General features: G+C 55.4%; 1 protein-coding gene across 2 annotated transcripts in view; it reads right to left on the bottom strand.

Annotated features, from left to right (window-relative positions):
* Positions 1-26091, bottom strand: part of PEBP4 (phosphatidylethanolamine binding protein 4) — an 80546-nt gene that overhangs the window by 34268 nt on the left and 20187 nt on the right. For both annotated transcript variants that reach the window (XM_076358961.1, XM_076358960.1), the window contains one exon: positions 6632-6730. In XM_076358961.1, the coding sequence (XP_076215076.1) occupies positions 6632-6730 (99 nt within the window). The remainder of the gene's footprint in view (positions 1-6631; positions 6731-26091) is intronic.

The raw sequence follows: 26091 nt of genomic DNA, 5'->3' as shown, positions 1-26091 counted from the left end.
AAAACCTTAATTCCCATCTGCATAACGACGATACCTGCTGCGGAGACAAAGGCAGAGGGACCGATTCACGGGGCAGCTCCCGGCGAGTGCAACAAACTGCGTGTCTTGCACGTGAAAACATCCCAAATAACCCTGAAAACAGACAGGTTTCTGGATGCTGAATGCTTTAGCACCGCGGCTTCACCCTAAATTCACCCCTATGCCACGGCAGGGCCCGAGCAAAGCCAAGAGCATCCGCGGGACGGGGCTGGGCTGCGCAGCGCTGAGCGGAAAGAACTGCGAGCAGCTCGCTGCCGGCAGCCCCTGCTTCCAAGAGCCTCTTTGTAGCCGTCATAATCATCTCGCTCATCATGGATCCTTGGCAATATAATGATAATAATCATATAATGCACGTCTGTGCAGAGCCTGTCATCCCGAGTGCAGCCCTGAGTGCTTTGCTCGGCGTCGTGTGTGCAGAAGAGGAGGGTGCTGCATTGCTGGGGGCTGAGCCAGGCGCGGGGGCTGCAGCCCTGCCGCGGTGCCGGGGGGCAAAGCCAGGGCCGCGTGCCGGCACTGCCCTCCCAAGCGCGGTGCCCAGAGCAGGGCGGAGGAGGAGGATGGCTTGGTGGTGAGGGGCGAGGGCAGGGAACTAGACGTGTTGGGGTAGCCGGTGCTTTCCATCTTTCCCCCCGGCCCCAAAATGGGCTGCGGCAAGCGAAGGCGCGCTCGGTCCCTGCAACGGAGCCCCGTCCCTGGTGCAACAGCCGGGTTATGGGGTGGCTGTTCCCCAAGACAGAGCAGAGCCACTGCACGTCCCCCCATGTGCTTTCAGCGCTTGCTGTGTCCCAGGGGGAATTGCTTAGTGGCAGCTTTTCAGGGGGTTTGGGAGTGTAATTACCTGGGAGCATTAATTACAAGGCAGGCGAGCATAAACCGGAGCAGCAGCTCCACGAGAGCCCAGTGGCAGCTCACGCAGGGCGAGAAAGCCGGGGTTTGCAGGGACACAGCAGCAGGTTTAACCCTCTTGCACACCGGGGGTTTGCAGACCGAATTTCTCCCGGGGCAGAGCACGGGAAGGGACGGAGCACCCCGGGACTGACGGACCACAGCGGCAAAGGGCAGCGCAAGGATGGCCTGCTCCTGGCCCAAACCCCGGCGGCAGAGCAGGCACCAAGGTTTGCCGGAGTCGTGCCGTTGCACCAAGAGTGGAAAAAGAAAGGCGGGGGGGGGGATTTCCCTGCAGCGTGAGCAGCTGCAACGGGTTAGCACAGGCTGCAAGGAGGTGCAGCACCGCGGCCACCTTGGGGACGTGGCTCACGCCTGCAACGGCCTTGTGCAAACACACACGCTCGTGCAAAGATACACAATCGTGCAAACATGTCCTTGTGCAAAGATACACGCTTGTGCAAACACACGTGCTCGTGCAACCAGACACGCTTGTGCAAAGAGACCCTTCCCCACCTTCCGCCTGCCCTGGGGGCTCTGGCCTTCCCCGAGCTCCCTTCTCCCTTTCCCCCGGCTGCAGCCCGGGGAAGGCAGCGCTTTGCCCTGATGCTGCCCGAGAAATTCCCCAGCTGAGCAGCTCTATCCTCACGCAGTTCGGGCCAGTCGCGCTTTGGTGGTGGTTTCCCCGCAGCGGTAAGTTACTGCTCTCATATTGTTCCGGCATCGCAGGCCCTAGGGCGGCATTGTATCGTACGCTCACCCAGCGATCCTAACGCTGTTGACTAAAGACTACGTTTAAAGGTAATATAAACAGTTGGCTCTTTAAAATACATTTGATCTATAATTTCTATACACCGTTTCTGAACTTTTAGTTTAAAACAATTAGCCAAAAAGCCCTTTTCATATGATATTTGCAGAGAGCCTGACAGTAACAGCAATTAAACCCCATCTGTTTGCAGAGCATGAATAATAATGGTTGACACTCAACTTGGGATACTGCTCACGGGAAACCTGTTCAACACAATCCTCGTCAGGGAAGCACGTGCCCCGCGGGCTGGCGCCGGGTCCCGGCAAACGTGGCAGTGCCGAGGCTCCTGCCGCTGGGCACGGGCGTTTCAGAGGCATTTGATCTTGCGTGTGCCTACGGAGAACCAAAGAAGCTTGAAGGGCAAAGGAAACTACACCCGAGCAGCGACCTCTTACGCTTATTTTGTTTTTCCTTAGGTTTTTTTTTCTTTTATTAATAAAGGCTTCATTAACAAGCAGCGACAGAAACTCACACCGGGGAACTGACTCTTCCAAGGAGCCAAGTCATCAATTAAAACAGCATTTCTCTCTGTTCTTTCCCTTTCAAACCCTCGGTTTAACCACCAAAAAGTAGAGTCAAAAGGGCCCCAGCGAGGAGGAACAATACTGCGGCACCGACCGATACATCAGCCCCGTGTCCCCCCCCCGTGAGGTGGTGGATCCCACCGGCGCGGCAGGGATCGGCGATCCCATGGCGTCGCAGAGCCAACCAGTGGCTTGGGGACGCGGGGACCGCGGGTGCTGGATGGCGACAGGATCAGGCCCGGCGCAGGTGGGGAAACCTGCCCCCGGCACTCCAGCATCTCCCAAAACAGAGATCCCTCCTGCCTTGCAGGATACCCAAAAGCTGATTTTTTTTTTTTCCCCCACTAGCATCAATTAACCCAGTAAAAAGCATTCCCTGTCCCTGCAAGATTTTTCTCCTCGCTGGCCGGAGCTGGCGCTGCTGGGATGCTGAACACGCCCGGATCGCAAGTGCTCGGCAAAAGCGTCCCCGGCGCGTCCGTACGGTGCTTCGCCCAGCAGCCGAGGGCAGAAATAACAGCAGCCGGCAAGTAACAACTGCTCTCTATTATTTTTAATAAATCCAAACATTTTGGCTAAGCTTGACCCCCGTACCACGTGCTGTATAAACACGCTACAGGGAAAAAGTTTGCTTCAGAGCACGGGCATCGGTGTCCCTTTGGGATGGGGACGGGGCCATTCGCTGGGGCAGGGTGCAGGGCCACACGCGTGGGCAAGCACCCGGCCCCCCGCGGCTCCCTTCCCGGCCTCTAAATGTGCAAAAATCCCATAACTTTTAAGGTTAATAAAGCCCTTGTTTGCTTAAGATAGCACCTGTTTCTATGGTGACACTTGCAACCCAGAGCCTGTTTATCAGCCGGCAAGGAAAAACGCTCTGACAAATGCAACCGCAGCAGCAGGCGCCGCGGGCGAAGACCACCGGTGGTGCCGGGACCTCTGGGACCGGGCAGGGATGCTGCGGTCCCCCGGCACCCAAACCCACCGGTCCCGCACCCACGGGTTCCCCATCCCGCTCTGCAAAGCCACGGGAGCGACCGCAGCCCCCGGGGGCTGGACCCCAGGGCACCCACCGTGGGGAGAAAAGCCGTTTGACGTGATGGGCGATGGGGTGGGAACGGCTCTCCTTCAAACACATTTGACACATTTCCCCTGCCTGACCCCCGACTGGTCTCTGACCAGCTCCGTGCCTCGGTTTCCCCAAGCCCCCTGCCCGGGGAAAGGGTCGGCGGAGCGAGCCGAGCCGAGCCGTGCCGGGCGGCAGCAGCGCCCGGTGGGTCCCGCTCCGCTCCAGCCTGGCGCAGGATTTCTCCCGGCTGGCAGAACTGGTTTCCATAACGACTTTCTGTTACAAACATATTTTGATAAAAATAAAGTTAAAGCAGCGAGGCTTTAGTGGAGTACAAATTTGCTGCTCTCTCCCTCCCCCTTCCTCCTCCCCAAGGAGGGGGAATAAAGACGGAAAGCTTTCCATTTGAAGGGCAGTATTTTCTCCCTTCTTTTTCTTTCCCCCGCTGAATACAAAATGGAAAGCCTTGTTTACTGGATTTCTCTGTAAACTGGTTCCGACTCTGCCTAGTTACCTGATGCTCTACAGTATATACAGGATAATGTGATACATTCATTTCCAATTCACTGCATTATCCTTTGAATATTTTAATGACTCATTGAATGGAGTAAAAAAAAAAAAAAAAAAAAGCTATTTCAAATGAACAATTATGCTGCATTAGAGTAAAGGCTGATTATATTTAAACACTGCTTGCATGGATAACGGGACATATCGACCTCCGCCTATAAGAGCTAATTTGGCTCTTATCTCTAAATAATTTTACACTGCAAATTACCATGAAAACCTAAAGGGCTTTAAAAACATTCATCAAAAGATATTATTCCACTTTGTAGCAACATTTTTATTTAAATTATTTTGAATGGGAGCGAAAGCATCTCTCGTGTTTGACAATCAGAGGAGCGGCGGAGCAGCGGCTGATAAGGAACGGCGAGCGGCACTGCCGGGGATGGGATGCTCCATCCCGAAACCCACCTGGGAAAGCAAATTCAGAGCCGAATCCCAAACTTGGTGGCGTGCCAAGGTACTGCAGCACCTATAACGGCATTTAGTGCTGCCAGAGCCGCTTCCCTCCAAACCCGGGGATGGCAAAGCGGTGCTGGGGTGATGCTTGGGGCGATGCTGGGGCGATGCCGGGGCGAGTGCCGGGGCACGGGGGCTTTCGCAGCCCCCCAGCCATCGCGCCGGTCGCCCGGTCCCTCCCGGAGAAAGGCACTTGAAAGCCCCTCTCTGCACCAAAGCAACAGAAGGTGTCATGTAAAGCCTACACGGTTATTTTAGAGCCAGTGTGCAAATAAGCCTGTCAGCTGAAGCTCCTCGGAGCCAAGACTTCCATATACCCCCCAACGATCTGCATTTCAACGAGACACCATGTGTCTGAGCCCGGGGAGCCGCCGGCTTCGCAGAAGCCATTTGGGGCTGGGGCCTGGGGGAAAGCTCCGGCTGCGGCCCCGGGGGGCTGGGGAGTGGGGGGGGTATTCTGGGACCCCCCGCCCCTGCCCGCACCCCGGCGATGGGGACTGACCTCCGGGCCGGGGCAAGATGATTTTGTCCTGGTGCCCTGCGAGGATGATGCTGGGTTTGGTGGTGTCTTATAGTGCAATGGAGATATATATGCATATACGTGTGTGTATACGTGAGAGAGAGACATACACACACAAACATGGCATATATACGGGATATATAGATCATATCATTATATGTTTTTATATATATCATATCATTATATATTTTATATCTAATATATCATAGAATCATAAAATATCTCATGTTGGAAGGCACCCATAAGGATCATCAAGTCCAACTCCCTGCTCATATATGTGTGTGTGTGTGTATATATATATTTATCTCACGATGAGAAAGCTTAAGGAATAGTTGGGCTTGGGGTCAGCCCCATCCCTGGCAGAGACGCGGCACCTGGCGATGGGAAAGCCCTTCTCCTTCCCAAAAATCCCCTTTTCCCCCTCCTGCACGGCCTGGCAAGGAGCGCTCTGGCCTTTTATACCGCAAACTGAATCGCCCAAATGCCAGGGAACAACCAGCTCCCATTTGCACTGGAGAAGTGGTTTTAATCCCGCATTTCCCTTCTTTGCTTAAATGACCTTATACGCAAAACATAAAAAGAAAAGAAAAACACAATAATTAGCACTAGCGAATGCCTCAGAAGGATATGTGTACAGAAGGGAAAACAAGAGCTTGGGCTTCTTTGCGTTTAGTAAATATTAAAATTAATGAGAGACTTTCAGGACCCTGTTGTTAGAAATGCAGAAGGGTTTCTGTGAAGGATTAAAAAAAAAAAAAAAGCCCTGTACACAAATCTCTGCAATTATTCTGAATGCTTTATAGTTTTCAGCCAATTATGAAATTCATGGAAAGTATTAATATCCAATTTTAATTTGCTCAATATTCCCATTAACAATAAAAAGTCTAATTAAGGTATCTGTACAAAAAGCCCTCAGCAGTAATTTCAGAGAATAATAGAGGAGAATGACGAGATATTTCTTGTTAAATGCATGTTACAAATTAATTGATATCTTAATTAGACTTTAGTACTAAGATTATTAGTTAGATTGATTCAGGGCTGAAACACCTAATCTTTTAAAAGATAAAAGCGAGCAGGAGAGGAACAAACTGATCTTCCACAACCTTTCTGGAAGCAAACCAGCGATATGCCGGGACAGTCCGGGCGCGATGCCCCGCCGCGGGGGCAAGGGCTCGTCCGTCTGTCCCGTCCGTCTGTCCTGTGGCCACGGAGCTGGGAAGCAGCAGGAATCCAGCCCACACCCCTTTCCCCCCTGTTTGCTTCCCTGGTAAAGATAAAGAAACACTTTTCTCACCGGAAAAAAACGAAAGGGAAAATTTGGCACCGGCGAGATTTTCACCAAAAACGCTTTTTTAACCAAAAAAAACCCAAAACCAACCACGGCAACAAGAGATGTTTGAAACGACCGGTTGTCTCTGCAGAGAAAACTGGCGGTGGGGAGTTTTCAAAGCAGGTTTTTTTCAGCATTTCCTTAGAAGAAGAAGGAAAAAAAAAACAAAAACCAACCAGCAATATTTTTGGACCAGCTTCGCTCTATATAGCCGGAGGAAGCACTCCCCTACCTACACGCCAAGCACCATTTACATTTCTCTCGCAAACGCTCATCCTTTGGGATTTCACCGAGATGCCGCCGTACCGAGAGAGATGCGCACGCCGTGGGAATCCAACCCTCCGGGGCAGGAACGCCCGACCCACCCCGGTGCTCGGGGAAGCCCCGAGCTGCTGGGACCCCAACGTATGGACCCCGTGGCGGGGGGGGGACGACTCACCGGGATGTCGGTGACCAGCCAGTGCCTCCAGAAACGGTTCCTGGGGTTGGCTCTGCTGGGAGCATCGGGGTCCACCAGCACCAGCACGTACTTCTTGCTCTGCAAGAGAGGAGAGGAGAGCGCCATGGGCACGGTGCACGGGACTGGAGGCTTGCACCGGCGGCATGTGAGCAAGGAGCATCCCTCCAGGAGTTTTATCAGCCCCCAAAATATATGGTTTTTTCACACTTTCCCCTGCACGCACACTTTGACAGCTGCATTCATGCAAAATGCACAGAGGAGGCGAGCGATGAGCATGCACCGGGAGAACGCGAGGGCCACAAGCCCGCTCGCGATGATTTACTCCTCGCGATCTAAATCTCTTCAAAGAGAGGAAGGATAGGGGTTTTCTGCTGCCTCCAAATAAAAGGCACCAAAGAGAATTTCCTCTCCCGCCAGCCATCCTCTAACCACATCCTACAGCAGCACAGGGCAGAGCGACGCACAGGGGACTTTCTGCAAAGGGTTGCAATACCTGGGAGAGGGGGACGGGATATTTTTGGGATTCAAATCCAGCTCCAGCCCCAGGGCGGTGGCTGGGGACAGGCTGGACACCCCAGGCTCTGCCTGGGTGGCTGAGAGAAGCTAAGTTCTACCCAACCAACCCCAAACTAACCAAAAGACTAACCCTGGAGGGCTGCGAGGGCACTGGGGGCATCGCGCTGCCGCTCGCCGACGTGCACCAGGGATGCTGCAAGAAGGCAAAGCTCCTGCCTTGCCACGCACTCAGGGGTTCGGGCAACCGCTCCTGGGCGATGGCAACCAGGCAAAGAGAGCAGGGACTCATGGACGACGCCAGCTCAGCCCCCCAGCATCCCCCACAGCCCTCCCCGGGTCCCCGCTGAGGGTGTCCAGCACCCAAGGGTGCCACCAACGCTGTGAGACAAGGTGGATATTTTGGTCCCCCGAGGATGGAGCTGGGTTTGAAGTGACCTCTGGAGGCTGTGGATGGAAAACCTGCTGATCTCAGGGGATTTGGCAGGACCTCAGGCACCAGATTATCCTGCAAGCACCCAGATTAAGGGATCTATATCCTAATAAAACCTCCAGGTGCATCTGTCAGCTCGCCAGCGGTGCCACGCACCGCTCCAGCGTGCCCGAGGGCTGAGGTTTCATAAACGGCTGGGGGATTTAGCCGTGCAATTCCCACCAAAATTAGCTGGAGCTCTGTGGCTAAATCCCCCGGTCGCTTGTGAAACCAGGCAGGGATTTTCACAGCGAGATTGTTGGGGCAGAGACAACCTTTTTACTCTATTTCCTAACCCCGGGCTGGGGGAAGCAAGCCCCGGAGTATTGCCATGCCCAGAGATCCCCCGTAGCCCCTTCCCTTTGCAGCCCACCATGCATCGCTCAGCCCCCCTCGGCAGACACCACCTCCACAACAAGAACCGGTTTAACCAGAAAACGTGGATTTCAACCCATTTAGCAAACAGCTCGCAACAGTTGCAAAGAAAATCCCAAGCTCATGCAACCGCCCTGCCTGGGAGCGCGGCTGGCAAGGCACTGCTGCCCTGGTGCATTCATCCCAGCCTGGCTCCACGCATTTGCATCGCGGGGGGTTTATGCCAAGCATGCAGACATGTGCACGGAAAAGGGGCGGTGATGGTGCCACCGCGTGAGGCTGAAGCTCGGGACCTCGGAGCAGGGCTGCCACCTCCCTCCCCGCAGTGGTCGCAGCTGCAGCCGGCTGCATCGCTGCGAGCATCCCAGAAAAAAATCAGCAATATTCCTTGCCGGTGCTGAAATCAGCATTTAATGGGACGGAGGAAGGGGGGGGAGAAGCAGCTCGACAACCCAAAAACCCTACGCTGGAAGTGTGAAGGAATTTGAGCTCTAACTTTGGGGAGGGTGCGGAGCTGAGCGTGGCGTTTCTGAATCTCTCATCTCTGCTCGGGAGCCCAGCTGGTGGGAACAGAACGTGTAGTCATGGGACTGTCATCGTGTGCTGTCCAGGTTAACATGTAGCATTTCTATTACTATTAACAGACTTTCTGCTCCTCACTCCATCTGTTCTTCGAAATAATTGCAGTTGTACAGACCATGCCTTTGCTACAGGCAGGCTCTGGGGAGAGGATAGTGCTTTTATGCAAAAAAAAAAAAAAAAAGGGAAAAAAAAAGTGTTAAAAAATAACAGCAAACACGAGAATAGAGTGCAAGTGAAGTTAACAGCAGGCTCGCAATTCGGTACAGATTGTGGCCTAGAAAGGTGGCGGCGCACGCGGCCGGGGGCCGGCGAGGCCAGACCCCCGCGGGGACAGGAGCCGGGGTCAGCGGCCCCGAGCCGGGCTGGGACCGAGGGATTTTTCTCTCTCATTACCTGCGGGCCACCCTAAGAGGCACAATCCCTCACCTTCCACCTAAAGATAGCAAAGCCCTCCACGACCCGAGTTAATCTCCCGGTGCTTAGGGGCCGTCGCATCCCGTGCCAGCAGCCGGGCGCTGCTCCCGGGGCCGCACCGGCCCCGCAAAATCACCCTGAAAGCCGGGCAAACCCTCTGGCCGGTGTCCCCGAGCGGTGCTGCGCACCCCAGACACGGGGTAGGTGGTTTTTTGCTGGCTCTGCTTGCAAGCAACAGAGCAGCCCGAGTGCTGGTGATTTTAGGTTGGGTTGTTTTTTTTTTAATGCTGAAATCCTTCCTCGACACAGGCTAACAGCATTAGCTGCTGTCAGGGCTCCAGACGGGAGCCAGCCCGGAGTGACACGGGAGCTGCTCAGCTTCACAAGCGTGAACCAGCCCCGGGGATTTTTGGAGAGGAGGAAAGCGGGTTTAGATCAGAAAATTCCTCAGTCCTCCAGCGCAGAAGAACGGGCGGTGTCTTACTTTGCAGAGGGAAGGGAGGAAGGGGAAGAGGGGGGGAAAAAGCCGTTTTGGATTACCACAGCTGAAAATTTGGGGTAACAAAGCACCCGCAACACCTTGTCACCCTTTTCCGCTCAGCCCGGGGCATGGAGGAGCTGCTGGCACACGGGACCCGGCGAGGACACGGTGCGTCTCACCAGTGTCACGCCAATGGGGACACAACCAGGCCCGTGCAAGGGTCACCCTTCCCCGCTCCCCAGCCATTCCTCTCGCCGGGGCGCTTTGCAATTAGCATTTAACCACTGCAATGAGCTGCTGCCTTCCCATGGTCGGCGCTGCAGCCGGAGCCATTGCTTTACCCACTGGCCTTGCACCCCGTATCCCCGGGCGCAGGCGTCCTGCCCCGCTTCGACACCCGAAAGGGAGCCAAAGCAGCAGAGCTGGTGGCAGGTGACAGCAGTGCTGCGTGTCGTGTTTTCCCTGCTAATTGTTTCTAGAGGGAAGCGGCAGCGATATATCCAGTTATTACTGCAGAAAGCATCAGCTACTCCGATTAGCCACAGGTTTAGGAAACTTGCTCCGAGCAGGCAGGGACTTTTCAAGAGGCAGGCAGGCAGGCAGGAGAGGGATTTGTGCGCTGAGGATACACACAGAGCTCAATAGATCCCGTGGAGCCGGGGCTGCACAGGAATTAAAGACTTATCCAAATGAAAGCAAATAGGGTGTTAAGCGACACACATGTAGAGCGAGCGGTTTCCTTGGAAACCAGCGCACATGGAAGCGGCACACATGCAGCGCCCCGGCATTTTCGGCAGCGCCGGGGTGGCCACGGGGCTCTGCCCTGCCAGGGATGCCTGTGCTTGGCTGGGGATGGAGCCGGAGCAAAGCCCCATCCCGCCGGCACGCCTGCTGCAGGGCACGGAGAAAAATGGCACAAAATGCACTTTCCCCTGACTGTGAAGGGAAACCGGACGGTGCCTGGCTTTGCTGGCCCCACTCGTCTTAGAAATTCAATCCCAAAACTAAGGAACAAAGCCCAGGTGATGCGCAAAGCCCCAGCCAGACCCTTAGCCCAGCGCCCGCTTCCCGGCGCAGGGTATAAGTGGGTTTGGTTGATTTTGAAAAGTCCATCTGTATCCTCCCCAGCTCACCCATCCCTCGGAGCTGCTCCTCGTTCACGCCTGCCCCGGGGCAAGGGCTGTTACGCCACTCATAGCAAAAGCTGCTGGTAGCATCCAGCCCCTCGCCACGCAAGGAAATAGGTGAGATTTCCAGCTGACCTATTGCCACCCACGTCCTTTACAGCTGCTAAGGAATGTACCGAGGCAGGGAGCTGCTGCAGAAGCAAACCAGGGCACCAATAGATTAAGACGGTATCTGAGCCAAAAGGCCCTCCGCCTCCCCGAGAGCTAAAGCTCGGCATCGCAATAGCCCATATTATCTCGGTGCAAAGGGTTTCAGGGTGACCGATGGCACAAGACGGTGCAGACCCAGGCTGGCCAGTCCCTCCGCTTCGGAGATGGGATGTGGCGATGCGTCCCGAACACGCAGCACCCTGGCGGGAGCTTGCACCCTGGCGTGACGGCTCAGTTTATGCAACTGCAAACCCGAAATTCTAAATATACCCAAAGCGACCTGCCAGAGCAGGGCAGGAGTTCCTGGATGGGCAGGGAGGTGGGCAGGGTGCCCAGCGTCCTGGGAATCACCATCCCGGCTCTCCCGGGCCGTGGCTCGAGGGCTCCAGCCTGCATCCCACCGGTGCAAGAGTCAAAGCGGTGCTGCTCCTCCTGCGAGGTGGAAGCGCTGCGAGCACCAGCTGAGAGCTGAGAGTCAATCTGGGCTTTTTTCTTGGCTTGTCCCCAGTACTAAAAAGTTTCTATAACGGGCACATAGTTAGCAATTCTGCTGCTGATGCTCCGCCAAAGAGAAATTCTAGCTCCTTCTTCGGTGGCTAACAGCACGGGGGGTGAGGCAGGCAAAAAATTGTTTGCAACCAAGTCTGTTATTGTGGCTTTGGGAAAGAGCTGCAGAGCGCGGCAGGATTTTACCTTCTTATTTTAAACCAGCACCTCACCACTTCCCCGCTCTTCTCCCCTTGCAAAAATAGGTCAGCAATATTAACCCTACTCCGCAGGACTTGCCCAAGGGGACAAGCGGCACCGTCTGAACGCGTGACCCAACTCCCCCAGCCGCAGGTCTGTGCTCCCTGCCCCAGCCCCGCGCTGCCGAAGGGAACGTCATTGACTTTCTAACGCTCTGCAACTCTCCCCATCCCTTCGCTCTCCCCCGGGGCTTGCCACAGCGAAGCCGGCCAAATATTTATGCAGCCTAATGTTCTAATAAGAATTGATTAATCCAGGATCGTTAAAGCGAACGCATTAAAGGTCTATTCCCAGACTAAGGTCTTGGGATGCTTTAAGGAATGGATTATTTGCTACGAAAGGAGAAGAGTTTGTTTTCCCCCGTAGCAGAATAAACTGGCTCCTCGCAACGAAACTGCAATGGGTGTGTTACACGCTTAATGCAGCCAAGCAGAAAGCGGGATAAAATCTTCCGAGGGGTCCATGACGCTGTAAATACAGGTTTGCAAGAGGTGGCCGTGGAGGAGGCTGCGCCTCCGGATCACTTTCGGGGAGGGAGGAGAGCAACAGGCTGTGCCTCCTCGCTCAGAGACCCCGCTGCAGGGAGCTCACTGGGTTTCCCCAAAAGCGAGGTTTATCTACATCATCATCATCATCACCACCACCACCACCTGTAAGCTGGCTGCCAGACACCGAACATCAGGGGAATGGGGCAGCACATGTCAGCCCCACCGCTGCCCATCTTCCAGGCAGGAGAGAAACCCAAAAAACACCAGCAAAAAGGGAATTAAAACCCCAAGGACCCCCACCCCCACCCCAGCTGCCGAGCTGTTGCTCCGTCCCTCGCCTCTCCCAGCAGCTATTTATTGCCATTTGGGTGGCACGGCTTTGGGGGCGAGCTAACGAGCGCCGTGCGCTCGTCCCTGGGCTGGTGACGCCGAGGCCGGCAGCGCTGCCCGCTCCGCAGGCAGGGGAGCCGGGGATGAACTCGGGGGAAGCGACACATTTCCCGAGCGGTCTGCGAGGAGGAGGAGGAGGAGGAGGAGGCGGTGGCGAGCGGCCGCGGTGGCAGAGCGCAGCCTTCCAGCCCAATTACTATCACGCGGGGGGACACATGGATTGGTGACATTTGACGTTTTCTACAAAATATTTTGATGCAAAATGGCACCTCCGTCACAAATTATTTTCTGAATCTCGGCTTGGGTTTGGATGGGTTTTTTTCAGGGTTTTTTTTTTCCAAGGGGGGGAAAAAAAAAAAAGGCTTCCACAGGGTGACATTTGCGAACGGGCAAAGGAAAGGGTCGTGGTTTCCCCACCATAACCAAAGGGGTCACGGTGGCCGTGCCACTGGGTGGGCAAAGCAAACAGCACCGGCCGGGGCAAATGCACCAAAAAAATCCAGGCTTTGCTCTTTGATGCACCCGCACGGCCCTTGGGGACCCTCAAAGGGCTTTTTCCCCCCTCCCTCCCATCCATGCAAGGGAAGGAGCCGCCGCAGCAGCTGCCCCGGCCCAGGAGCATCGCGGGGCCGGACCCCTCCCCGGCAAGGCAGGGGTTACCAGCGCCGGGAATTGCTGAACTCTGTGCTACCAGACACCTCGGGAAAGCTGAAATGACTTTAAATGCCTAAACATTTTAAAACAAACCCTGGAACAATTCAGCTCCTAACTCCTCGCCTGCTTTCTCTCCCTCCTCGCTCGCTCTCTCCCATTTTTACGGTTTCCAGAGCTGTTTTACGCCTCATTACCTGCACACTGTGAGTGATGTCTGTCGGTCCTAGAGCTGTAAATACCTTAAATCATGCTTCATTAAGAATATCTATGGTGCTATTAAAGAGCTATAATAGACAACGAGTTAACAGATGATTAAATATGAACTCCATTTGTGTCAGTCACGGCGTGCAGGAGGAGGCTTTAAGTTTTTTAAACTCGCTCTCATTATCTGGGGAAGTGGGGCTGCAGCTGGCGGAGATGGAGGGGGATGGAGGGATGCTCGCATGGGGATGGAGGGATGCTCTCACGGGGATGGGGCGCAGGGATGCTCCTGCGCCAGGGACCCCCAGGAGGGACCAGCTCCTCCGCTTTGTGACTCCGAGCTGACGATCCCGGCAGCCCTTTGCTCGGCTGTTCCCACCCGTGCAGGCAAATAGCACCCAGCGACACGTGCAACAGATTGATCTTTAGGGTCTAGCAGTCAGACGTTAAAAAGAAAATAAAATAAAAGAGGAGGAGGAGGACAACGAGGAGATGTCGGGCTGCTTTGGATGGGACAGGATGGGGAGGTGGATGGGTACCCGGGAGGAAGGGCTGGAGTCCGGCAGGATGGACCGCGATGCAAAAGCGGACCGAGCATTGCTGTCTTTCCGATAAAATAATAGCTCAGCACAAATGAATTGCTAAAGCGCAAATTAAATAATAATTAATATTATTAAAATCCCATGAGTACACAAAAATACTGGGGAAAATTAAATAATGAGTGTTTTCTTATTTTCTGGATTAGATTTTTCTCTATAAAAATAAAGAACAGTTTCACGGGCAGCTTCAGCAAAAGTGGATTATCCCGCTATTACAATCTCGCCCCCCTGCTGGGGCTCAGGGCTGCGGATGATGCCAAACACCCGGCACATGCGTCCCACCGCCAAACCGGCCACGGAGAAAGGGGTAAGAGGCAGGAGGATCTGGGGACAAGGACCGACCCTGGCTGTAGGAAAGCCAGCTGGCCTGATAATTGCCCCTCTTTAGCAACATGGCCATTGTCGCAGCGGACGTCCCCACGGTCTTTGCAAGGATGCACTGGGGCTCGTTACACCCCGCGGCACCTGGGGACGACTGCTGCCTCCCGAGCTCCTTGCCACCACCTCTCCCATCCCCTCTGCTGCTGGGATCAGCCTTAAAAACCACCCAGGCATGGACAGGGCTGGCACGGCCCCGGGTGTGGGGAGCTGCCTGGCTCTGCCCCGTGCCCTGCTCTCGCTTCGCTTTGGGTGATGCTCACCCCTGTGCGGAGAGGGAGACGCAGGATGATGCTGAGCAGGTACAACACACCCTCCACGGTCACCAAATCACAACGCTGCCTCCCTTTCCCCGGCTCCAAAAGGGAAATCACTGGCCTGGTACCTTACACGAATAACGGCAGAATAAGTTCATATTCCTACAAGCACCCGGCGCTCTGCGGCCTCCTCATTTGTCATTCCTGAATATGCCTCGACCCCTCGCTGCCAGCCACGACCCCGCTCGCCGGCCGCAGGCATGCCCGCAGGGACCCACGGCCGCCCCCGAGGCCGCGCGGGAGGACGGGGGTCCCGGGGGGGGGCCGGCAGCGTGGGACGGCGGCGCTGGCAGCCGGCGGCTGCGGGGGGACGGTGACACGCTGCTCCCCGGGGACCGCGCTCGCGGGGATGGTAATTGAATCTCAGCGCTTATATTCAGCCGGAGCCGGCGCGGTGATTAAGTTAACTGGAAATGCCATTTCTGTATTGTTCAAACTCTTAAGTGCCCCAAGCTTCTTATCATTTGCTGCCGGTCCCCTCTGCTCCTTCGCTCTGACCTCCCCTCCCCTCCGGCATTGGGGTCAGGCTGCGGCGGCCCCCAGGGTCACCGAAAGAAATTAATCCCGGAGCCCCTTGGGAGCCGGGCTGGCGCCTTGGCAGCGGAGATTGCAAGGGCTGGGAGGGAAGACGAGCTCTCCTCCCCATTCGGGAAAAAATAAAAGCATTTCAGGAGCGGCGGGAGCTGCTCTGCCCGTCTCCATCCCCGGGGATGAAACGCCAGCCCACCCACCGCATCCATTTACCCGCCGTGATTCACCCCCAGCATTTTGAATTTGCTGCTCCCAAGGCGCAAGTATCCAAAAGTGCAGCTGGGGCCTCTCTCCCACCCCTGATGCACCATCACCACCTGTTGATCTAAACCCAGAAACTGCTTTGGCAAAACGACCAAGAAATAACCCTCCCCGCTACGCAAACCGCTCTTGCCAGGAACAGGAGGGAAAAGATGCTCAGCTCAGAACTTCCCTCCCTAGTAAAATATTTAATAATAAACTAAGAAGAGAAGCCAACTGTCTCCCTTGGATGTGGTTTTCATTTGGAAGTTAATAGGATTTTTATTCTCATCCAAAATCTCTCTTTTTTTTTTTTCTTTCCTAATGTATGTTTTGTTCTAATATATCCATCTTGTCATGCTAAATAAAATACAAATCGTATCGCCGTGGCCCAACCGGGAGCGATGAACGCCCGTGTCGCGCTTCATTTGTCTCCGGCTCACAGACGCACCAGCCACCCTCTCCCAGGGCTCCCGGCCCCAATCACTTTGTTAATCGATACCGGTCGAAAGCTTTAAATAATATTTTAAATACTGCGAGTGAGAAAACGTCCACGTTAATGTGTTAATTTCCACGATGCCTTGTTGCTTTGAAATCCCTGAAAAATGGGAAGCTTAAATGAGTCCTATGAAAAGGAACAGTGCATCATTAACACAGCCAGATCCGTATCACAGACTGCAGCAATTACCATCCAGTGAAACACTGCAAGCTGTGAAGAGCTTTCATTACCAGGGGTTTTACAGGTCATTCACCTCTGGCCAATCTTACGCTAAAACAAGCATTTTCTGCACCACGGATTCCAGCTTCATTTAAATCCGTAATTGCTTTGATTTCGGTACATATGGAGCACGGGGACTTCATGACTAAGAAATCTATTAGTCAATAAGTTTGCTGCTTTTATGGACCTTCAGTCGTCCTGCCTCAATTTCTTCCCAGGTCGGGTGATGGATGGAGATGCTGATTTCCACCGTGCGTGCGATCCGCCCCGGCTCCCCTTCGCTGCAATTACCTTCCCGGGTCACCGAGGGGGAATTCAATCAGGGAGCCGGCCCGCGGGATGCTGCTTCTGCCTCGGAAACGCAATTCCCTGCCGCCGGCAGCCCCGCGCAGCAAATAGCCCTTCTCCAACCTACAACGAATATTTGGTGGTTTTTCATTATTTCCCAGGCCGCGCAGAAGGTGTTTGGTACAGGGATGCTCGGGTGTGAATCTGGCGTGATCCCTCCATCACTGTTTTCCCCTCTCCGGTAGCCCTGCAAGACCCAACAGCCCTTTGGGGAGCTGCGGACAAGACAAAGATGGTTTTTATGGGTATTTTTTTGAATTTATTTGTATTGAAATGGGCGTATTCACCATGCATACATTAGAAAACTCCCCAGTTTAGAAGCTGCAATTTGCACCTTCGTATAAAACCCAGGGTTATCAATTCCTCCGTGGGTGCTGGCGGAAACGAGAGACAATAGTCTATTCTCCTCCGTACGGGTTCCTACCCAGCCCTTGTATCCAAGTGCCTTCCAGGAGTGCATTAAATGATGCGATTAACATCCGTCACGTGCGGTTCAGTCTCTCTTTCAGTCTCTCCCGGGGGAAGGAGCCGCACGTGCAGGGGAAGGGTTTGTTTTGGTGGGTTTATCTTCTTTTTTTCAAAGCGTGCAGCGCACGGGGGGAAATGCAGCTCCCTGGGCAAAGCGCCCTTTGCGTGCTGGCTGGAGCGGGGCTCGGGGGGTGGGGTGGGGATGGGGGTGGCATCTTGCAGCCAAATCCCTCTTATTTGGGGTGATGGACCGAGCAAAAAGCTGGTCCTGGGGTGGGAGAGGCTCTTGGGGAAGACGCAGGGGGCAGACGCCAAGGGGCCGGAGGAGGCCGCAGCGGCGGCAGCAGCACTAAGCGAAGCCTCAGCTGCCGGCAGCAGCGTTTGCACGGGGCTGGATTCCCGCAGCAGGAGCTCCCTGCCTTGCTTATACCCGAAAGGCTGAACCCCGCTTTAAATAATGCACATTTCCTGCGCGTTTCCATTTGTGCCCTGGCAGGAGCTGAGCCCGGAGCTGAGCCCGGCGGCTTTAAGCAACCCACCCCACCTGTTGCTGGTCCGAGCCCCGAAAACAAACCCGAATCCCACCGTCGTGCGGGCGCAGGGGTGCTGCCTCTGCTCCCTGTCCTGGCAGCGCCTGGGGCAAACCCTCAGCTACCAAAAACTACCGGCTTCAACACCGGGCAGCGATGCTCCAGCATGATGATGGCAAGCCGGCAGCGATGCTCCAGCGTTCAGGAAATTTGGAGAGAGAAAAAGCAACACCCTGCTCAGCCCCACCTCGGGGGGGTCGAGCCCTGCTGTGGTTTTTTTTGGGGGGGGGATAGGATGAAGCAGGATGGTTGGGTCTTACTGTATCTTCGCAGGACAGGCGGGAGGATGGGATGTTGCTCCCGCAGCCGGGATCCTCTTTTAATTGATTTCTCATGGTTTATTGCCTCCTCGCTTTAATTGCAATACAAACGTTTGCTGATGCAATTATCGTGCATATGCGATAAAGCTGTTAGAGGGTGTCGTTAGGTTGTATTTCTTCATTTATTTTAAGGCATGTGAGGGAAAGAGAGAAGTGTGCTTCCTGCACAGATTTCTGGCGATAAAACGTAATTCCAAGGTGGGTTTCTTTGTGGTGGGGTGGGTTTTTTTTTGGTTCAGTATACCGAAAGCAAAAAAAATTGCCTTACAGCAGCTCATCTGGGGGTGAAATAGTCCGCTCAACATTCAGATTATCAGCTAACGTGCATTTGCATTAGAATAGGCATGAAGAGCTCCCAGGGTGGAGCAAGATCCCTCCGGATCAGCTGCTGTCCTCGCACAAAACAGCAACAGATCCTCGCCCTGAACACAAAACCGCTCATGGATGCAGCCTCTGACCCCCCGGCGGGGAACATTCCTTGGGAAGGGGACCCTGCCATAGGATTTCATTAAAAAATGTTTAAATTTAGGAATAATGAGGGAAAAAAGCAGAATTGCCCAGAATTGGCCAGGGCAGCTCGTCTTGAGCCACAGTGCCAAAGCCCGGAGCTCTCCCAAGGGCTCGGACGTGCCCCACACCGGGATGCCGGCACGGTCCCCGCAGCATCGATGGAAGGCCAGCAGCATCCCCCCGCTCCAGGTCCGTGCCTGGCTCAGCTTTCAACCACCAGCAAATTTGGGAGCAGCGGCCGCATCCCGGGTGAAACAAAGCCGAAACGAAAATGCCCCGCACGGAGCTGCAAAAGCTTGCACGGCGAGGGCCAAATCCTGCACACGGACCAGCCGGCAACGGCACCGGGAGCCCCGGCAGCCGCCGCAAAACCTGACGCTGCACCTTTCCCATCACAGCTGTCAAAATGAAGCTGTCGCCGTGACGGCCTCCTCTGAGCCTCGTTAAAAATGTGACGGTTCCCTTAGGCTACCAGGGGAGACATGGCCAAATTAATGAGGATGTGACAGAGTTTACGGGTCAGATTAGACTCCTCTTCCCATGGCTGCGCTCGGCATAAACCTGAAAACTGAGTGAAAAGAAGGGAAGCCAAGGGTTAGGGACGGCGAGGGGTTCGGGGAGCATGTGCGCTCACCAAAAGAGCAATCCTGTACTTGTCATAATTAATCAGGCACATGTTAGACAAGCAGAAAGCGCTCGGCCCCTCCGGTAAGGGAAGGGAATTAAACCCTCACCTCCTCGCCCCACAGATCCGGCCTCCCCGGGATGCACCGCGCAGGGAGCGGGTTTGCAAACACATCCTTACAGCTCTCCTACTTAATTTCCCCATTTAAAAATAAATAAACAGAATTTTTTTTTTTTTTCCTTTTCTCCTTTCCCTTCCTTTGCCCAATCTGGAACGCAACCCACTTCCAGCCAGAAGCTGTGACAGACCGGAGACGTCGCCGACTGGGAGCGGCTGGGCGAGGAGCACCTCGCACGTGCGACGAGGAAGGGTTGGCACCCCACAAACGCACGGTGCCAGTGCGGGCAGCTGCCTAAAACATCGAGCATCCACGGTCCCAGCCCGAGCAACGGGGGCTTGGTACCTCTTGAAGACACATACGGCGTCCAGCCGGCCGCGCTGCAAACACCCAGCGGTAGCGGCCGCTTCTAAAAACCCCAGCCCCTATAGCAGCCTATATAGATACAACCCTATAGCCCGTGCCTGGCGGTGAGGGGATGCCCGTTAGACCCTCTCTGTCCATCAGCAGCCCTTGGGGGGGACCGGGGAGCTTGGCAAAGCACTGGGAGAGTTGCATTTGGGGGCAGCTATTTAATCTCAAACCCTTAAAACCGAAATAAAGCTTAAAACAATCCTGAACCAACCCCTCGAGCCCAAACAGCAGCGAGATTTGGGACCCAGTCCAAGCTCTGCAGCTTAGGCCCATCTCCAAATATCTCCCAACAAGTTTATTTATGGAAAATAAAATCAGTCCAAGACGTTCACAGCTCAGGAATATTTAATGCTATTTGGTGAGAAAGTATTTCCAGCAAGGAGGGAACCGCACGGCTCCCCGAGCCCGGCTCCCGGGCATCGCACCAGGGACGATGCTGGCACAGACCCACACCAGTCACCCTGGGAGCTCGGAACTGGTCCGACTGGATCAAATGCCTCCCTAATTTAGTTCATACCAATCCTGCTTAATTAATTGGGTCTGGAGGCATAGCGCTGTCTGCCTGCTAAGGTGAGCCGTGGGAAGAGCCAGGTGCTGAAGCATCTCCGAGGGGGAGCATCACCCCTGGGTGCCCACCGCAGCACCCACCCACCAGCACTTGAGGATGCTCTGCCCGGGGACCCGACCACAGACCTACCCCCTTCCCAGCACACCAGGAATGGGAAAGACGATTTCCCCGGCTGGGAAGAGGAGGAAACAGTGGCAGAGCGAGGGATAACCCAGACCACGCTCAGCTACAGACCCCCCCCCCCCCCCCGCCCCGTGCTGCCCGCTGCCCCTGTCGCAGGCAGCGATGCCGCTGTTCCGCGCGGCACAGAGCTGCAACCGTAAAAAAAATCCGCAAAGCCACCTTTGCACCCAAAACGATGGGAAAGGGGACGAACCGCCTGTCCCCAAGAGGCAGAGTGGCAGGAACGAGCGCAGCCCCGGGGGGGCTGGTGGGGGGGGAGCACGCCACTGCCCCTCTGCCTGCCGATACCCCGGGAGCCGCAGCCACCCTGCCAACACGGAGCTGTCTGCCGGGGCAGCCCCGAGTCAAGGGCAGGCCAGACGCAGCGGTGATGGGAGTCACTTTAATAGACACCTGCCACCTGACGGGGAGCGTTAATGCGTCCCCCTGCTCCCACCGGACACGGACGAGCATCCTCAGCCCGGCGGGGCGACCGCATCCCTGCTGCCACCGTGAGACGGGCTGTCACCTTGGCAAGGCGGGGGACACAAAACGGCCGGGGAGTGGGGGAGAGCGCTAGGGCAAGGCCCGGCTTTTACAAACAGCTCTAATATCCCTGGAAGATGTCTCCGAGTCATGCACCGGGTTGGAAATGTCTCCCATTATAATTATGAGTCATTCGTGACTCAGTGACATTTCTGAAATTAAAAAGCAGTCGCTGGCCCAGCCCTTTGCTGCCCCGCTCGGCCTCCGTGCCGCTATTTCCCAGACAAACAACCCCCCCAGACCCATCACCCCCCCACCCTAGCTGTGCAGCCGCTCGGGGATGGTCCCCTGGGATGGCAGGTTTTGCATTCACACCCTGAGGTTTTTTTTCCGTGTGGGAAAAGCTGGGATCTGAGCCCAACTTTATCGCCCGGGCTGCTCCCGGAGGCAGAGCCGGGTGTTGTGTCCGCCTGCGCCGAGGCGGCAGGAGCGGCCCCAGGGATGTCACGAGCCAGGTGGGATTTCCTAGAGCACTGCGTTCAAACACAAAACCCTTAAAATAAATAAAAGCAACCTGTTGGGTATTTCCAACAGCCCAGGACTTAGACAAAAACTCCGCCAGAGAGCGGTGCACGCAGCAGCACGGCACGTGCCGAGGCTCGGCGCAAAACCGGGGCCACGCTGTTGCTGCAAACGTCTGCGTGAAGAAGGGGGTTCAGGGACCCTCGGCCGCAGCGGGGCTGGGACGGTCGCAGCCCACTGGTGTGTGGTCCCCAGGGACAGGCCATTAGGCACATTTTCATTAAGGCAGCCCTACCCCGATCGCTCAGTTTTATTCCGGGAACGGCCAAATCCAGGGCAGGAAACACTCTGCGAACCGATAACCCCCAGTCGCACAATTATTTCTCCCCTCTCTCCACGGTCTCTTTACAGCCCGAGAGCTCCGTTATTAAAGCACTAGATTTTAGAGTCTGGGAGGCAGCTGCCCTCGTGAAAGGCACGGGGCAGGGATGCTCGGAGGCCGGGATGCTTGGGGGTCAGGATGCTCAGAGGCAGGGATGCCTGGGGGATCCGGGATGCTCAGGGGCCGGAATGCTCGGAGACAGGGATGCTCGAGAGCAGGGATGCTTGGGCGCGATGGGCCACGTTCACCAACATCCCAATTGCTCCACGCAGGGACAAAACTCAAGGGAGCCCGGCGAGGTCCGGCACCGCAGCGGGATCGGTCCCCGGGGCTGGGGGCTTTGGGATCTCACGGAAACCCAGCGCGGTGCGAGCGCCCTCTCTGCACATCACGTTTTGCCATCTGCAGCAGGTGAACCGCCAGCTCGGCGCGGCTCGGCACCACGCGGTGGCTGGGGAACACACGCTGTCTGCGCCAGGACACATCAGAGCAGAAATAGACCCGGAGCCATCGTCCTCCCCGCCGCCCCCTTTTTACTATTATGTCTGAGAAGCGATGTCTCTCCTTTTTTTTTTTTTTTTACGATGATTTAATCGCTTGGTGATGAGGGCTGCCTGGCTGGGATACAACTGAGCTCTGGGCATCGCCAAAAGAAACGGGGGATATAAAAAGAGGAGGAAGCATCAGTAGCAGCGATGCTGATTGACAGTGAATGAAATGAAGCGGCCAAATTTCATTGGTGTGGTTTGAAATCCCAGGACGATGCGGATAGCTGATGGCTCCTTTCCTAGGGTTTTGCCAGAGCTAGCATTTGCCTTTCATCCTTATTTAATTCACTGTTTGGAGACCGCCATGGGGTTTATTTCGTGTGTGTGTGGTGGTGGTATTTTAATTGCATGTTTCCCTCCTGGAGGAGATTTTTTTTACATACCAGCGTGTGTGCATGCTGAAATGCAGCTGGGTGTGCGAAGGAGAGGGGCACGACGGAGGCAGGAGCCATTCGCCCAGCACCTTGGCCGCAGCCCTGCCTCGTGGCCTCAGGCCCTTGCTGAGAACAGCCCTTAAGTGCTTGTGCAATTTATACCCTGGATGCAGATAATTAAAGGACTCAAGGCTGAGGTCTGATAAAGCATTTTCCTGGAAAGGCGGCATCCGTCGGGGCTCAAACCACAAGCGCAGCCGCCGCCGGCTGCCCGGGGGGACGTGGGTCATATCGCCTGGGCAGGGGTCCCGCAGGAATCCCCCGCACCCATCCATTCGCCTGCAGGTATCCTCCTCCCGATTACTGGATCTTTGCTGGGAAAACCAAGTACGTGAAGTCTGCGGTCACTGCAGATCAGCTCCAGGAACATCTCCTGGGAGCGTCTCCCCTTCGGCCCCAGCAGGTCCCTGCCACCAAAAAGCAGCGAGTGGCACCTGCGACGATGTTCCAGCAAGAGAAGACCAAAAGGCGGCAAAAGTACCATATTCCAAACCTTCCCTCCCTTTTTGATGGGGAAAGGTGCCAGGTTGGCAGGGCTCCAGCTCCCGGCCCTCGGGTCAGCTCCGGGCTCCCCCTCCACCGGCAGCTGAGCCCAGGCTGGCTCATCTCACGGATGGCCCAGGAGAGGCTGAAATCAGAGCATCAGCCCAGCAAGCCCAGAGATGGCCGGGAGCAGCCAGCGACACCAGCCAAATTGATCTGCTCCCCAAATGCCAAGAGCCCTGCTTCTCCCTTGCGGCCAGATTTCCACCCAAATTCCCAGGCTTTTCACTCCAGCTGGAAGAAATCTGGCAAATCCATCGACTGCGTGCGACCTGCCCCCCATGAAGAGGGAGATCTCCCGGGAGCGGCAGTTCCGGGAGGGACAGGACGATGCCCAGCAGCTGCAGAACAAGCCGGGGGCAAAGCCCTGAGCGGCAACCGAATCCCGACCCACGGGGCCGGTGTGTGCCCCCTGCTCCCACCCTGGCTCATCGCCCTGAAAAAAGCAGCCGGGTCCACGCAGCGTAGCAAGAATTACAAGAGTTTTGGCAGAGAAAAGCTCTGCTTTTGCAAGCCTGGTGGGTGCAACACCGTGCCCCCAGCCCCAGGTTCATTTTGCTCTGGCATCGCCCTCCCTCCCAGCTGCCGTTTGCCTGGGAAGGGGCCGAGCAGCATTGCGCGGGGCTGCAGCATCGTGGGGGGCTCGGCAGCGCTGCCGCTTCCCCTCCTCCTCCCACTCGCCAAATATTTGTTTAATGAGGGAATTCCTGTCGCACGTACGTGGGCTCCGGCGCTGCGGGGAGCGCGGCTGCCTGCAGCATCCTCAAACGTGGGGAAACCTCCGGAGATGGCTACGAGCCCCTCGGTGCACCGACGCCAAGGCCTGGCGCGAGGGCGATGGCCGCTCGCAGCGGTGCAAAGACCCTTTGCGTGGGGGTTGCAGCTTGCTGCTTCCCTGCTGCAGCACCGGGGCTGTGCCGGACCGAGAGCGCAAAGAGCTGCTGTCCCCGAGCGTCCCCCGTGTCCCCCCCCTGCCATCACGACACACGACGCCCCGCCGGCCACCCCTGCTTTCAGCCCCGAACCGCAGCCCGCGACGCAGCCACTTTGATCCTCTGCTTAATTCCTCCTTCCCATTAATTTCTGATCAGGCTCTGAACCTTCTCGCGGAGATGCTGAGATCAAATGATTAGTTAAGAGACAGTCAGGCGAGGAGAACATGAAAGCGAGAAGTTTTGTTTAAGGATATTAACCCCGGCGAGGCGGCGCGGGAAGTGGCAGAGCCGCGAGCCGAGAGCTCCCTCTGCTCCCAGAAAACCCTCCACGACCACAAATGCACCCGCCGCACCGGGACCTGCCTGCCCTTCCTCTTCCTCGAGGCCCTGCAAACTCATCGCACCCCAGAGGGAGAAGGGGACCTTGGGCACGAGCTGCTGCACGGGGAAACGCTTGCTCCGAGGGATGAGCTGCTGCTAATAAAGTGTCAACCGAGGGTGAAATGGTCACAAAAAGCCCCTGAGCTGGCTGGTACCTCCCGGTACCCCGACCGTGCATCAGCCCCTGCCACAGGGGAGACCCCCTGGATGCAAAATATGCTATATATAATGTCATATCTGATTCACAGTTTGATTAGAGGCAGCCCAAGGGAAACAGCAGCACTTCTCCCATCACACGAGCTCCCCCAGGACGGGGGAAAACAAGAGAGTTTGTATTGCCAGCACCGAAACCGTCACTTGGGAAGGGAAATAACTGTCAGGCCAGAAAGAGGGACTTGGGGGAAGGAGGAGAGCTCTAGTACCCAAAATAAAGGGAAAAAGCAAGGAGCAGAAAATGATTATTTCAATTACAATGAAAATGTATTTTATTAGAAAACGTGGATTCGTCTTTGATACTTGATACCAAGAAAAGCAATATCCAGGAATATAATACCCCATCTCCGTGCAGGGAGAATGAGTTATTAGATCAGAAGATGAATGGCTTGCAGTGCAGCTAACTGCTCCGGTTAAGAGAAAAATAGTTATAAACTTACTCTTTGCCCCAAAACGCATTCCTCCCCCCTCATCCCCGGGACTCGTCTCTCCCCTCCAGTAGAGCTCACTCGTGTGCTTCATTTCTATGGCTTATAAAAATTCAGGAGGGGAAATTTTAATAGAAGTAAAAAAGGTGAATTTAGAGGGTTTTTTTTCCCCTCCTCTCCTTCCCCCACCTTTACAAAAAATAAAAAAAATACACATGAGGAATAAAACCGACCCACATAGTTCAATTGTGGGGAAGTAGCGAGGATGTAAATGAAGGCGCATTCTTATGTATAGCAGTGCACCCAGCAGCCCCGTGGCAGGGCGACTCGCTCGGCGCCTCTGTTCTGCATGAATAAATATGTATAAAAACGTAACGCTGCAAAGAACTCAAATCCGATAACCGAGATAGTGTTTCTCAGAGGCTGGGAGCAACACAAGCCACCAGCTTTTCTTATTCTTCGGTATTTATGTAAAGAACCATTGAAATGATAATGCACGGCCCCCTCCCCGTACAGGAGAATGCGGAGCCTTTTTGTAGCGATGGATGCAACCGCCCAGATATTAAGGCCGTCGGTGCGAACCCACTGGTGACAGTGGCAAACACGGGCTTTGCTCGCCTCCCGGAGAGGGCGGCGTGCCGGTCCCGTGAGCTCCGGGCGTGCTCAGGATCAGGCCGCCCGCTCCATCAAGGGGATCTGGAGACATCGCAAATATTTTCCTTGAGTCCGGCACCGAATCTCAGGTTCTGGCAAAGGGCCAGAAAAGCCCCTTTGCTTCCAAGACCCCAAGAAACAGAGATGCTGGAAGTCGCCTGATGACTTTGTTGGTTTAAAACAGGCCGTGCACGCTCGGACACAGGCACACGTGCCGACCCGCGGTGCCTGCCCGGGGCAGGACCTCCCGAGCATCTCCAAACCCCTCGGGAGAGGCAGCAGCGGGCACCGAGCTGCCTCCTCTCCCCGCAGCACATCGAAGCGACTTTTTCACAACACTTTTGCTGCTCCTT

The sequence above is a fragment of the Aptenodytes patagonicus genome, chromosome 24 (assembly GCF_965638725.1).
Source record: "Aptenodytes patagonicus chromosome 24, bAptPat1.pri.cur, whole genome shotgun sequence".
In the NCBI taxonomy this organism is placed as follows: domain Eukaryota; kingdom Metazoa; phylum Chordata; class Aves; order Sphenisciformes; family Spheniscidae; genus Aptenodytes; species Aptenodytes patagonicus.
The sequence above is the reverse complement of the archived record's forward strand: the minus strand, read 5'-3'. Positions and strand labels throughout refer to the sequence as shown.